At 41.6% G+C, this 14,812-nt stretch overlaps 1 protein-coding gene across 1 annotated transcript; it reads right to left on the bottom strand.

The window, feature by feature from the left end:
- Positions 1-683: 683 nt before the first annotated feature.
- LOC124620757 (gamma-butyrobetaine dioxygenase-like) lies at positions 684-13,306 on the bottom strand. The gene is made up of 9 exons (XM_047147092.1): positions 13,237-13,306; positions 9,115-9,224; positions 6,761-6,952; positions 4,825-5,027; positions 4,049-4,183; positions 3,805-3,910; positions 3,492-3,694; positions 1,369-1,535; positions 684-1,256 (listed from the first exon to the last, which is right to left on the bottom strand). The coding sequence occupies exons 2-9, from the start codon at positions 9,211-9,213 to the stop codon at positions 1,093-1,095; spliced, it is 1,269 nt and encodes a 422-aa protein (XP_047003048.1). The 5' UTR covers positions 9,214-9,224; positions 13,237-13,306; the 3' UTR covers positions 684-1,092.
- Positions 13,307-14,812: the final 1,506 nt, after the last annotated feature.

Genomic DNA, 14,812 nt, shown 5'->3' with positions numbered 1-14,812 from the left:
GCTATTTTGAACCATATTGATTGTGTGTTACCGCAAGGTTACCCACGAAGACATACAATTCGAAGTGGGGCTACTGTTTGTTGTCTTAGTCTGTTCTGCTTACCAAAACATCACGGGAAACTGCACGGTAAATTATTTGCAGTATTCTCGCGTTTATCAAAATTACCTCTGATTATGACACATTTTGGTTAGGAAGCATAGGTTGATAGGAAATCATGTCCTGAGGCGTCAAGGCATAGTTAACTGGAAGGGATGAGTGTGTTTCGGTTGGGTGGTAAAAACTGTAGACGGAGACTTCAGTGTGTGTGAAATCTTATGGGACTTAACAGCTAAGGTCATCAGACCCTAAGCTTACACACTACTTAACCTAAATTATCGTAAGGACACACATACACACCCATGCCCGAGGGAGGACTCGAACCTCCGCCGGCATTAGCCGCACAGTCCATGAAGCGCCTGAGACCGCTCGGCTAATCCCGCGCGGCAGACGGAGACTTATAAACAGACAAGTAAGCAGTCGATCGGAGGTACGATGCAATAATTATGCTGATATGATGAGATTTGCACATGGTAAGTGCTACATCACAACACTCTTCGGACTGTAGGCTACATCAACAAAGATAAAATAACCACCTTCAGATCGTGGGAGGGGAAGGTAAGTGTGACAGATTTAGGCTCAACTATCAATTTCAACACATAATTTATTTTTCGTATTTCTGTGGGCAAAAATAAATACTAAACAATTTTACAACAATAAAAGTGTGAACCACATGCATATGACGGAGCTACGGCTAATACTCCACAAGCTTGAATCATGTCTTATCAGTCTTAAGTATGTAATGTAATGACAAACATATACACATGTATACAAAACGTTTAAATTAGTAACAATCACATACAGCGTTGTGCTGCGGAACACAAGAGACTATATTCCATCACAATCTCAGTACTTCAGGCAAATGGTAGTTTGTCCATGAACATTCCTTGCTGATCACAGGCGCTTGTGATGATGCAGTGTCACAACTGTCTTCCAGACAATTCCCACGGCACTGAATTTTGCTCATATCGCAGAGAGCGAATTAAGATGTAATACTAGTATTTAATGAGACCCGCTTCCTTGCGGAGAACTCTGAGGCGAGAGAAGACTTCGTCCCAGTCGAGGAACTGGCCTATGATGTGCCTCTCGTTGCCCGGTTTGTCGTCGTAGCCTTCACGGGCGTGGATCAGCCGGATGTTGTCGAATGTCAGGATCTCTCCTGGAATCAGGACACGATATTCAGCCAGGCTACACTACACAACACATTCTCTTTACATCATCGGAGAAACCAATGTTGTTTATGACTAGAAGGTTTTTAGCCTTGAAAATACCTGGGCGGGTCTTGAAGCGAACTTGGTTCTTTGGGCTGTGTAACTCTTTGGTGAAGACGTCGTACGCTTTATACCAGGCAACAATCTGGTCAAGAGTGGCATTGAAGTGTGAAGATCTCTGAGGCTGGCTGTAATTTATCCTCATGAACTCGCCAAACATGTCATTACTGAAAAGAAGAAGCATTCTTAGAATAGGTCCTTATTATGGTGTTCGGTGTCAAACTGAAAACGGACGAAACGGGTCAGTGCCCAACTTTGAAATTGCCAACAATAATTAAAGAAAGTTAGTTTTATGTACCACCAATATCTGCTGATAAAATTTTATTAGCTACCAGTTACGAGCAAAACGATCACCAGACAACATAAAAATGGGTAGCAGCGAAATTGTCATCACATTAAAATACAGAGGGGTCCAAAAAAATGTATCCACTATTTAAAAGTCCATAACTGGCAAACTAATTGACGGAGTTGTCTCAACTTTGGTTGTGTAATAGTTTATAGTTCCGGCTGTCAGATGACAGTCGCCAGATAGTGTTTTGTTCTTAGTTGCACCTAGTTACTCGAGTGAACATGACTGGCGCAAGGCTTAATGAAACGAAGTCAGTTTTGAAGTGGTATTTTAAGTACGAAAACATTAATGAGGTTCAACGGCAATAGCGAAATGAGTATCAAACAGAGCCCCTGACACGTTTAACGATTCGTCGCATTCGAGACAAATTTGAAGCCGAAGGCTGTGTTAAAGATGTACACAAACAACGATATGGACGACCTGTTACAGTAACAAGTCCAGCTAACTCACGTCGTGTGTTACAATAGTTCTCTCGCTCACCACAGAAGCCTGTGAGACAGTGTGCCCGTGAAACTGGAGAGAGTCGCTCAAGTGTTCGGCGAATTATGAAGACAGCAAAGGGGAAGTGCTACATCCCACGATTGCTACACGAAATGAACGAGGACGACCCAGATCGTAGAATGGAGTGCTTCGAGTGGTTTACTAACATGGTGCGCAATGATGAAGAGTTTGCAGAGATAATTGTGTTGTCTGATGAGGCACAGTTCAAACTCAATGGTACAGTAAATCGCCGCAATTGCATCTGCCGGGCTGCTGAAAAACCGAATGTCCATGTAGACAAAGCCGTGAATTTGCCAGGAGTAAATGTGTGGTGTGGGTTGTCTTACCGGGGCTTGATTGGGCTATTCTTCTTTGACGGCACTGTTACCGGTGAGGTGTACCTTCAGAAGTTTCAGACATCCATTTTACCTGCCATCCGAGACTTGTATGGAGACGGAAGAGTTTACTTTCACTACCAAAATCGTGTTAGGGTATATCTCGACGAAAATCTGCCAGAAAGATGGATAGGCCGTAGAGGTGCTGTGGAGTATCCCCCATGTTCCCCAGACCTTACTTCTCTGGAATTTTAGCTGTGGGGAACAGTAAAGGACGTCGTTTATCGACAAAAGCCACGCACATTGGATGAACTTCGAGAACCCATCGTACATTCATATGCAAATATCCAACTGAACACGTTGCAGTCAGTAGTTCGTAGTGCAGTTCGGCGGCATCGTTTGTGTGTGGATGTTAATGATGACCGTTTCGAACACCTACAGTGATATCTTTAAGTTGGACTTTAAGCTACACTTTCACCAAAAATGAGACGACTCCGTCAATTAGTTTGCAAGTTATGGACTTTTAAACAGTGGATACATTTTTTTGGACTCCTCTGCAATATTAGTCATTTTGCATCACTGTCGTCAAGCGTAAAACACATTTACACTGGGTGGCAAAATAAAACTGGCCCGGAAAATATTTGATCCACCTCAATACAAACAGCCCAACTTGTATCTTCCACTCTGGTGCCAGATGGTATAAGTTGGGTTGCCTGTTTTAAAGCGCACGAAATACTTTCTGGGCCAGTTTTGATTTTGCTCACCCTGTACAATATTGAAAAATCTTACACTATTGTCTGTTTCTATGTGGAGTACACTCTGCATGCTCAAGTAAATTTCAGTTTAATTGTGGCACATGTTCTAACAGAGTCTAACTCATGGCAACCTTCAGTACTTACGCATTCGATACAACTGTTGTGTCGCAGGTGCGCACTACACTATTCTTGTACTGGACTTACCATATGACAGGTGCCCTGTACAAGCTGTAGAACGTCTTCCCTCCGTCCTCTCCGATGTCTGCCCACGTAACAGGGACCGTGCTAAGAGCTTTGTAAGCCTCTGGGTTTGTAACTTTCAGCTTTTCGCTCAGGTAATAAGCATCAGCCAATAGGTTATCACCTCCAGCTCCCTCTGTCTGAACCAGACAGTGCAGCATGTTTATCTGAAAAGCAAAAAGGTGTTGTTCATATTACTTGTGACTCTGAGCTGTTTCTACCTACAGAATTTCAAGTACTCATTATTGTTTACTGTAGGTTGGTGTGAGAGTCTTACCCCAGGTTTGTACTCGTAGTACATAAGGTCGGTGTGCATCTCTAGCTTCTCCTTAAGATACGCCACATTTGTGGTGTTGGGTTTGTCCCTTATGTGGAACTGCACGCTGCAAATTTAACGAACATTGCATATGAGTTTGTGTATTTTATGTCTTAACAACTTTTCGCTGACACAAAACAGTAAATACTTCAAACAGAGAACCAAAGCATTTATAAAACAGCAAAAAATATGTAATGAATTTTACCCATAATGCGTCCTTCTTGGGAACATCACTTTGTCTCCCAATTCCAGCAATGACTCTTCTGTTGGTGGTGTGTCGTACACTATAGCGACACCATATACAGCCATAGCTTCAAGCCAACCTCGAAGGTGTTCCTTGCTGGAAGTCAAGAGGAGAAAGGCAAAAAAATGATTTAGATGTCTCTGAGCACTACGGGACTTAACATATGAGGTCATCAGTCCCCTAGAAATTAGAACTACTTAAACCTAACTAACCTAAGGACATCACACACATCCATGCCCGAGGCAGGATTCGAACCTGCGATCGTAGCGGTCGCGTGGTTCCACAATGAGTGTGATTGCTACTCTGAGGTGCCACAAGAGAAGAAATCGAGGTAGATCACATCAAACCAGTCAGTAGACTAATGAAAACAAAAAAAAAATTGCTTGTGTAATGTTCATCAGTAGTTCTTTTGCCTTTATGAGTGACTCCAGAATATGAAAAAAATGTGACTTTACATTAGTTTCATGGGGAGCGGGAAAGGGGTAAATTAATGATCTTGCATAATTTGTTATCCATAGCTTTTCATCCGAAAGCACATTCTATCGGAATATAAAGTTCTAAAATTATACACAGTTAACTGTCTCAATGTAGATTCACTTCCTTGCAACAGCGAAAATAATTTGCGAAGTTTACGTAATCGAAATTCGTAGAGCAGAAACCGTGCACAGTCATGTAATGGTTTCCCAGTATTTCGTTCCGCCACGCAACAGTGGCTCATTTCTTGATTTAGTTCTTACCTGTTTACAACGTCACTGTATTTGAATCTCTGGAGGATGGAGTTGTAGTTTTCGGCGTTCCAGGCAACCTTTGGGAGCCTGTAGGTCGTGTCGAGCCACATCCTCTGGTCTTCCGGCAGTAAGCTGCGGTCTTTGAGCCACTCCAGCGTGAACTCACTCCTGTGGCCGTCCGACCACTTCACAGCTAACTTTTCTTCGTCCGCCTGTCAAAAAGAGTAGAATACGGAGTCACATCACAAATTTTCCGTGAAGTTTAGCTGTCAACATGGTTGTTTCACCTAGTGAAAAGATTCCCATTTGCAATATTTGAAAGGCGTTGCTGCTCCAGACGATTAGGTATAAACACACGTAAGAGTGAGCGTCTGAAAATAAGTTCTAGGAAAGTGTCGTGATTATAAAAATAAAATAAGGTTCATAAAGTGTCTTTTAGCTGAAGTTCATTTTCCTCATTAGAATTAATTATTTTATTGCTATTTATTTGGCAACGGCCTTGGCGCAGTGGATACACCGGTTCTCGTGAGATCACCGAAGTTAAGCGCTGTCGCCATTTTTCGGGGTGCACTCAGCCTCGTGATGCCAATTTAGGAGCTACTCGACCGATTAGTAGCGGCTTCGGTCAAGGATACCATCGTAACGACCGGGAGAGCGGTGTGCTGACCCCACGCCCCTCCTATCCGCATCCTCCACCGAGGATGACACGGCGGTCGGATGGTCCCGGTAGGCCACTCGTGGCCTGACGACGGAGTGCTTTTTTTTATTATTTATTTATTCGAATAGGAGTTTACAGCGCACGTTAAAACAATATTTCAATTCTGGCTGCACACAGTCTTCTTCCTCTTCGTCCACATTCGTTTCATGTGTTCCGATCTCTGCTTCGCGCACTTTTTGAAGCAGAGACCTTTCTTGTTCGTTACTGAAGACAACTTTCTGAATTTTGTTCATTAATAAAGTCCTGTTATGTATGTCCATTATGTTGATGGTTGCTTCTTTGAGTTCTTTCAGTGTCCGTGTAAACCAAACCAGTTATCGTTTCAGCTTCATAACTGTATTACAGATATGCTTCGTCAGCGTGTCCTCATACTTGTACATGTCCAAAGAACAACATTCTTCTTTTGAAGATGGTGCATTGTGTTCTTTACATGTTCATAGATTTCAGTGCTAATTTTTGCCCTTGGGCCAAGTAATCTTCTAACCAGTTTGCATTCTATTTTCGTGATTTTATTTACCCACCCTTCCGCACTAGTTATAGCGATTCGGAACCGTAGAGAGCTTCGAGTCTCACTATTTTACTATGATGTTTAATCTTGGTGTCACACGCCAGAGTCCTCTACTTGTGTATGTTTCTGGTATTCTGGAATGCAATGTTCATCTTATTTACTCTTATCTCGACACTGTCCTTCTCACTGTCGTTAATGCTCAGCAACTCGACCAAATGTTTGAAGGAGCCGACTTCCTTTGTTTTGTTTTGATTTATGAGTAATTTCTGTGAACGATTATTAATGTTTGTTATAAATTCTATCTCTGGGAAAGCAATTTTTAAACTCACTTTTCCTATTTAGGTTTTGGCATTTCCTGGTGTATCTGTTATCAAGGAAATGCCGTCTGCGAATGTAAGGCAATTTTCATAGGTATTATCTTTTGGTCCCCAGTTTGATACATTTCGTGTCGGATTTTCACCGATCTCCTTTTTCAGAGCCCAGTTGAAAAGCGAAGGTTACAGTCCGCCCCCGTTATTCTTTTACTATTGAAAATTCACGTCTACATGCACGCGTGATCCATACATAGCAGTGGGAGTCAAGTACCGACGAGGGGAGGGATCCATCGAGAGACGGAGGCAACTTAGTCACTGAAATCTTCAGGTAATTTACATGCTTACTTTTTTAAAGTGAGAAACTTGGCTTGTTGTCGACCTAGAGGATAAGGAATTGGCACTTACCTGTACGTCGGTGGGCTTGACGCTTGTGTCCAGCTCGTCCCAGTAGATGATGCGCGACATCTGCTGGCTGTTGAAGCACTTGGGGCACTGGCAGTTGTCCCTGAGCCACATGGTGGGGAGCTTGTGGTGCTCCCCAGAGGGCAGGTGTAGCGACACCAGATCACCGTCCACAGTCGCCACGGGTTTTGGGTGCTGCAAACAACAGCAGTCATTCACATTACTACTAGTGCCGTTATCGTTGTCTCAAAATCGACTGCAAGTCAATGTAAATCACTTCAGAGGAACTGTTGGGATCACAAATTACTGCAACGAATTTACCTAGTACGCATTGTCAGTGAATTTCTTTCCACCACTAGCTACTTTGTCCCAAAGTGTCCTGCTTACAGCGCTGATGAAGCCTACAGTCCTACTCGACGTCAACGGAAAACTGACCACTAGCATGTTTATTCCAACATGATATCAGACAATGTTCGAAACATCAAGTAAAATACGAGACAATAAAATGCTCAACACCGAACAATAAAAACTTATCTTTCGAAGAGAGTCCCATCTCTTCAACTCGTCCCACATGATGGCAAAAGCTGCAGGTGTAATCAGTATATAGGCATTTTCAAGTTTAAATTCGTGATGGTGCAACGTGGGTGACTATTGGTTTTTCTTGTCGTTCTGGACATAGTAGTTGTGTGGGACTGAACGGTTTTTCCATTTCCTGATATGTTGGCTTACAAGACTTATACACTGAATTGGAGTACATGTATGTGTTCGTTCACAGTATCCACACGTCCAAAGAATCCTGTCGCAAATGATGTTTGATATCTGCTTCACTTTCCACCTTATACATCTACATCTACATACATACTCTGCAAACCACCATGAAGCGCATGCCAGTGGTTTAGGCTTTCTACCCATTCGAGTCGCGTATAGAGCGGGGGAAGAATCACTGCCTCGCCTCTGTAAGTGCAACAATTATTCAAATCTTAGCGGCCCGTACGGGAATGATAAGTATGGGCTCAATATTACGCTCTACATACGTCACTTAATACTCCTTCCTGAAACTTTGAAAGTACCCTTATAGCGTCTGCCAATTCAGGTTTTTCAGCATTTCCATGACTTCCTCTCGTGAGGAAAACCTGTCACTTCCCGTTCTTCTGTGTTTATATTCAGTATCTACTGCTAGTCCCATGGTATGTGTCCCGGATACTGAGCAATATTCTAAGATGGAACGCACTAGTGATTCTTAAGCAGTCTCCTTTGTAGATTAACTGCATTTTTCCCGCATCCTGTCACCGATCCGATATTTGCCATCTGCCTTTTTACGAATGGGCCTATGTAAGCGTTCCATTTCATATCTCTACAAACTGTTACATCTTGGTCTTTATGTGAGCCGGCTGCTTCTAATTGTAATGCACTGATTTTGTACGGTACTTCTTTTCTGCGTTCCGTTAACTGCACAGGTTTACGCTTGTGAACATTTAAAACAGATTGCCAATCTTTGCATTACATTGAACTTTTCTCAAGACCTGACTGGACATTAGTGCGATTATTTTCAAACAGTGCTCCATTGTAGATTATTGCGTCATCTGCAAAAAGGCCGAGGTTACTATAAATACTGTCTGCCATGTCATTAACATACAACATGAACAACAGGAGTCCCAACACAGTTACCTAAGGCCCACCTGTATTTCCTTTCACTTTCTATCTTGGATTACATGCCGCGTCCTTCCTGTTATGAAATCCTCAACCCAGTCATATATTTTGTTTGATACAGTGGAGACGCGATTACACGGTCCTCGGTTACACGGATTCGCGATTATCCGGACTGTGAACAGCGAGCAAGTGTCTTTGTACTGTCTAGTCCGTGTACTATCCGCCCGCGACTCGTGAGAGAAACGAACAGCAGCAAAAGCAAGAAAATGAAACAGAAGGAAACAAAGGTGCAGAAAATCAGCCAGAACCATCTCATGCAAGTGCATTTCAATCCCTCGAAACAAATTTCATATGATTCTAAAAAATGGTTCAAATGGCTCTGAGGACTATGGGACTTAACTGCTGGGGTCATCAGTCCCCTAGAACTTAGAACTACTTAAACCTAACTAACCTAAGGACATCACAAACATCCACGCGCGAGGCAGGATTCGAACCTGCGACTGTAGCGGTCAGGCGCTTTGACACTAGCGCCTTGAACCACTCGGCCACTCCGGCCGGCGGCATCATAATTAAAGAATTTCTTTGCATAGCTATCTCTTCAACAGAGAAACGTGGAACAAGGAATTTAATAGGTCCTAAAGCAGTGGGGAAGACAGGCATGTGTAAGGCTAAGCTAGTGGTGCTCCAGTCTTAAGTGTTGGACGTACCTGCTGAACGGCTGCGGCAGCCTGAGTAGCCACCAGACGGCTCTGCCTGCTCATGGGCACCAGAGAACGTGAGGCGCTCACCAACAGGTTACGCAGCATCTTTCCCTTTTCTGGAAGACAGAAAGAACAAGTGGTTATAACAAGCAACAAAAACAACCTCTGGACAATGTGGATTTCGCTCAGGACGATGACCGAATTCCTAAAATTATTGCTGTTGGAAATCTTTGTCAGTTGGCGAAGACTTGACTGTGTCAACCAGGGCCGGCCACGGTGTTCCAAATTACACGCGTGCAGGTTGTGCGGGTTGCGGGCAGGGCAAGGCAAGGCGCGCCCTGACACTGGGGTTTACACGGTTCTTCTCGGAAGCAGCCGATACAGTGCCACGTTTCATTTAGTCTAGTGGTATGACATTTTTAGGTCGGTACAACTTTATTAAGTTCGGGATTAAGCGACGGGTATTGCAAATTTCCTATGAAACGATATTACAATACCGTGCAGAAAGAACTGAAAGTTAATTGACAATGAAAACCACAAAATTTACAACTATCGACAGACGGGATTCATTATTCTCTACCTCAAGTAGTGCGTTTTGCAAAATCTGCAGTCATGGAGCACGTGGAGAGATTGGTGATACGAACAAAACAGTTCTGAAGTCGCAATTGCTAGAGTTGTCGATAGAACTGAACGAAGACAATGGAGCTTTTACATATTATTGCAAAGCAAGTTGGTCAAGAGTCATTCTTGGGACGATTTTTCGATTAAAAACTTACTATCGTTGAATATATGAAGGAAAATGGAGTGCAGGAACGATAATTAGAACATCTGGAATCGATTGCAGACCTCGCATTTCAAGTGGACGTAACTGCATACCACCTACAGTAGGACACTGCAAGGAGAGAAACAACTTGTTTCTAAGTTTTTGGGGATACGTGTAAAGAAAAAATCGCGTTTTGGAAGGGATTCATTCTGAGAAACGCAGTACAGTTCCCTAAGTTCACTGGCGTTGGATAAAATGCGAGTTTTGAAAAACACATTGTGGTCTTGAAAGATTTACATGTTTTCTACTCGTTTTAAGGACACTGCCAACCTTACATCTGTTTTTGAGACCGTTTGCCATTTCGTTTGAAAGCTACATTGAGCATCTGCAGATGTGACTCACTGACCTGCAAGGTAAGTCCTGGTTTAAAGACAAATCCCTTTAACGTTAACGCTGTCCGGGATGTTTACATTGCTTTCTCGGGTAGAATTTCCACATCTGCATAAGGCGATGATCAGCATGTGTGCGTTAAAAACGTTTTTTCGATTATGAAACTAAATAATTCACATTATGCGGCGTCTTGAGTGCGAAAATTTATGAAATTGTTTGCGCCTGTCCGTATGTCACCAGTTGGTACCAGATAAAAATTATGTGCCTTCACTGTGCTAAAAAAAGTTAAATAACACTGAAAATATGTTTTGCCTTTTATGTGTGTAGTTGAAAACTATGAAATATAAAACCAAGTCCTACGCAATGCGTTTGCATGGCCATTTAAATGCGGCCCGTTCGCAGTTCCTTCCTCACGTTCAGTTTGGCTTGGCGGTGCAGAAATCGTGACCCAGCCCGGCTGCGCTCTATGGCATTCGTGTCACGGCACGGCCTGTGGGCGGAATTCTTGGCCACTCCTGGTGTAAACCATGATATCCACATTCAAAAGTTAAACATTGTGGGAAAGTAGAAGTGGGTTCGTCGTTTTTATCTTATAAGCATGACAGAAAGCGTGGTTTAGCAGTTTCATGTTCCACACATACCAATTAACACTCATAATTTTGAAACATTAAGAAAAAGTGTTCCGTTGGGTTCTATTTTGTATCCAGAATTGCTCACAAACTTGTATCGTCAGTAGATGCTAATTTTGACTTTTTTTACAGATGGTACACAAATAGCAACAACTCATACTGAAAAGGCAACAAAATATTCGATGATGTCGAACATCATTTATTAAATCTCTGTGCAGAGCACATTATGAGCAATGCTAGGCTAGATGAGGAAGAAACTGGAATTAAAGTAGCTGGGATAAATATAAAGAACTTTAGATAAGCTGATGATACCATACTAATGGCGGAAGTTGAAGAAGATGAACGATCCGCTTACCGAAGTATAAAGACTGATCTAATGCTGACTGTCAAGAAAACGAAAAATTATTATCACTTCATGATATAAAGGTGCAGAAAAAGTGAGGTAGTTTCTGTATTCAGTTCTCACGACTCCCAGATTTCTGGTGATGGTGACTGAGCTACGAAATCAAGAGACGCTTGCTATTCGGCAGGAACGTAATGTCCACCCGTGACAGTGTTTTGAAGAGTAGCGACTTAACTTTAACAACAAAGGACCGTATAGTTAGGGCTACGGTCTTTGCAGTTGTGACATACGGATGAGATAGCTGGACAATAAGAAAGGCTGAACGGCACAGATTCCTTTGAATTGTGGTATTGTAGGAAGCTCCTTAGAGTTCCATGAACCGCAAGGAGAACGAATAGGTCAGATTACAACAAATAAGACCAGATTGCTCCTTGAAAGATCTGATACTGAAACAAAAACTGACCTGCGATGAGCGTATTATAAGACGTTAATGCTGGGGAAGATTGACAACAGAAGAAGAAAGCGGCAAAGTATGGTATGTATCGACTGAATCACAGAAGTAATGGATTAGAAACTGGAAAGTCTGCGGGAGAAAGTGCAGAACAGAAGAAACTGGCGCGCTTTGGTTCGTGGGTCACGGAGAGTCAGAATCGAATAAATGGATAGAGAGAGAGAGAGAGAGAGAGAGAGAGAGAGAGAGAGAGAGAGAGAGACAGAGAGACTCAGTACATGCAATCCAGTAATAATCATAGAACTTAAAAGCTATAAAACAATCTGTTTTAAAAATTAAATACAAGAAGTAGAAAGTGATCACATTTTGGGACAACAGACAGTTTGCAACCTTAATTATCAACCTCCACCCCAGAAATGATGAAGTGCATTTGTGCAGTTACATGTACAGTACGCATGATTACTGCTATAGGTGATTTAAAAATGAGCGAATTACTTTAATCTGCAGTTACAGAATAATGTTCAGGGGAAACTCGACAAATATTTTCACAACGCGTGAGTGTATTATAAGAATTCCAATTGGCGGTAATTCTAGAATATGCTGCAAAAGTCTTTAAAAATGTTACATTTTGACAATTGCTTCAGAACAATTAGGTTCATTAATATCATTTGTCTTTAGCAATAATTCACTTTTCTCAAAAAATACCATAAAACACAAGCTCAACGAAGACTTCAGGAGCTCAACAGTAATATACAATGGAGTCGGATGCATTTAGCAGTATGCCAGAACTTATTAAGTTGTATAATGGGTAATGAGGTGGAGTTTAAGACTAAATAAAAGGACTTACTAACAACAGCTCCTCCTGCTTCACTGAATGGTTATCTTCAAAGAAATACTTAAAATTATAATATTTCTAGTTTAAGCAGCAACCGTGGTATGAGTAAACAAATTTTTAAACCATACATGTGACTGACTGCTGCTTAAATTGTAAACTTTATAATAGTACTACAGACGCGTTTCTCAACATGCCAAGATGTTGTAGCATTAGTCTTAATAAAAAGTATTTTAGCTCATCTTATAATTGATATTAATAGAGCAATGTAATAATAATTTGTAATAGGAAGGGTTTCCTGAACTTTTGAAATGTGATGATACAGAAGAATACTGAAGATTAGGTGGGTAGATAGAATAATTAACGTGTATGTTCCGAATCGAAATGGGGAAAAAAACTTGTGCCACAATATGACCAAAGAAGGGATCGTTTGTCATGACACACCCTGGAGTCAAGGAATTGTCAGTTTAGTAAGGGGGGATATGCTAGCAATAAAAGTTGTGAGGGATACCAACGCTTGAATACAGCAAGCAAATTCAAATGGACGTAGGTTGCGGTGGTTGAGATGAAAAGGATTACACGGGATCGACTAGCGTTGAGAGACCTGTAACAAACCAGTTTTCGGGCTGAAGACAAGTTTACTATTGGTTGTTACGAAAAATGTAAAATAGCGTGCAACTAATGGAATACATGCGAAACCGGAAATAGTCCGACACTTACTTGTGGTTGCGTCGGGAGAGACTGAAAGAGTACAAGCACTCGAGAAGGCTGACCCGAAGTATGGGCTTGGTCAGGCTACAGACTGTATCCATCTAGAATGTGGCTGCGGTTTATATACGCTAGATCGCACATCGTGGAATCCCCGCGAACTATCTCCGCGTGCGTCTTATCAGCACGCCTTTGCCCCATCGCATGACCTGTAAGGCCTCTGTTGACAATACAGTGAAACGTGACGCCGGTCACCCAGGAAAATAACTTCACGTTTTCCTCAAGCACGCGGACATCAGGGAAGGTTACAAAAGTCCTTTGCATAGCTCCACAATATTTCGATGTCTATTCGCTCAGTAGCTTATCAAGCTGTCACGTCACTCACCCTGTATGCAGGAGCGTTCTCACAGGTCAGTTAATTAGTTCCATATTTCGTCGATCATTTTGCACAGTAGGTTGTAATGATGTGGATCGAGTCATTCTACATTCACATTAGACTTCAATTTGTATATACGGTTACATTCTGAACATTAAGTTTTATTCCAAAAAGAAAAAAAGATATTCAAATGTTGCGAGTTAGTAAGTCCTAACAACCGCCTTTTATTCATTACAGGAATAGAAATTCTTCTACGGAATAGAAGGAGTTGTCTAGGAGAAGCTTCCTGTTTGTTTTAAAATTTTACTTTGCTGTATGTCAGATATTTTGTATCGCTGGGGAAGTGATCAAAAATTTTTATTACAGCACTGTGCATCCCTCTTTGTGCTAAAGACAACGTTAATGTGGAGTAATGAATGTCATTTTTCCTTCTCTTATTGTATTTATGCACATCATTGTTTCTTTTCAACTGTGGTTGTTTATTTACAACAAACTTCAAGCGGGAACAAATATATTGTGAAGCAGTAGGCAGAATACCCAGCTCCTTAAACAGATATGATTGGTTATTATGTTGTGCAGGCACCTTCATATCCAACAAAAAGAATGCAGAAAGTTGTACATAGTAATGATTGTGGGTGAGCTCCACATATTATTCTTACAGCACGTTTCTGCGCAGTGGAGACTTTCTTTCTGAAGGATATGTTAGCCCAGAACCTTATTCTATATGATGTTACTGAATGAAAATATACAAAATTTTTCAACTTACTGATTTGTCTCTCCCCAAGATTTGCAATGATTCTAATGGCAAATGTGGCTGAACTAAGATGTTTTAGAAATTCCAACATGTGCTTTTTCGAATTTAAGTACTCATCAATATGGACACCTAACGATTTTGAAGTTTCAAACCTATTTACTAGTTCCTCGCCATGTGTTACACTTATCATAGGTGTAGTACCCCTGAATGTGCAGACCTAAATTTTTTTTTTTTTTTAATGAGTATGAAACCATTCGCATAAAATCAGTCAGTGATACTTTTAAGAACTTTGTTTACCATTTTTTCTGTTTCTGTATGCATGCTTGGATTGAAAACAGTACCAGTGTTATCTGAAAAAGAATTAATTCGGCTTGTCGTATATTAGATGGAACATCGTTTACATATATGAGGAACAATAGTGAACCTAAGATTGAGCATTGGGGAAACCCATTTCGTGG

This window comes from Schistocerca americana, chromosome 1, assembly GCF_021461395.2.
Source record: "Schistocerca americana isolate TAMUIC-IGC-003095 chromosome 1, iqSchAmer2.1, whole genome shotgun sequence".
Lineage (NCBI taxonomy): Eukaryota > Metazoa > Arthropoda > Insecta > Orthoptera > Acrididae > Schistocerca > Schistocerca americana.
This window is presented reverse-complemented; position numbering and strand designations above follow the sequence as displayed.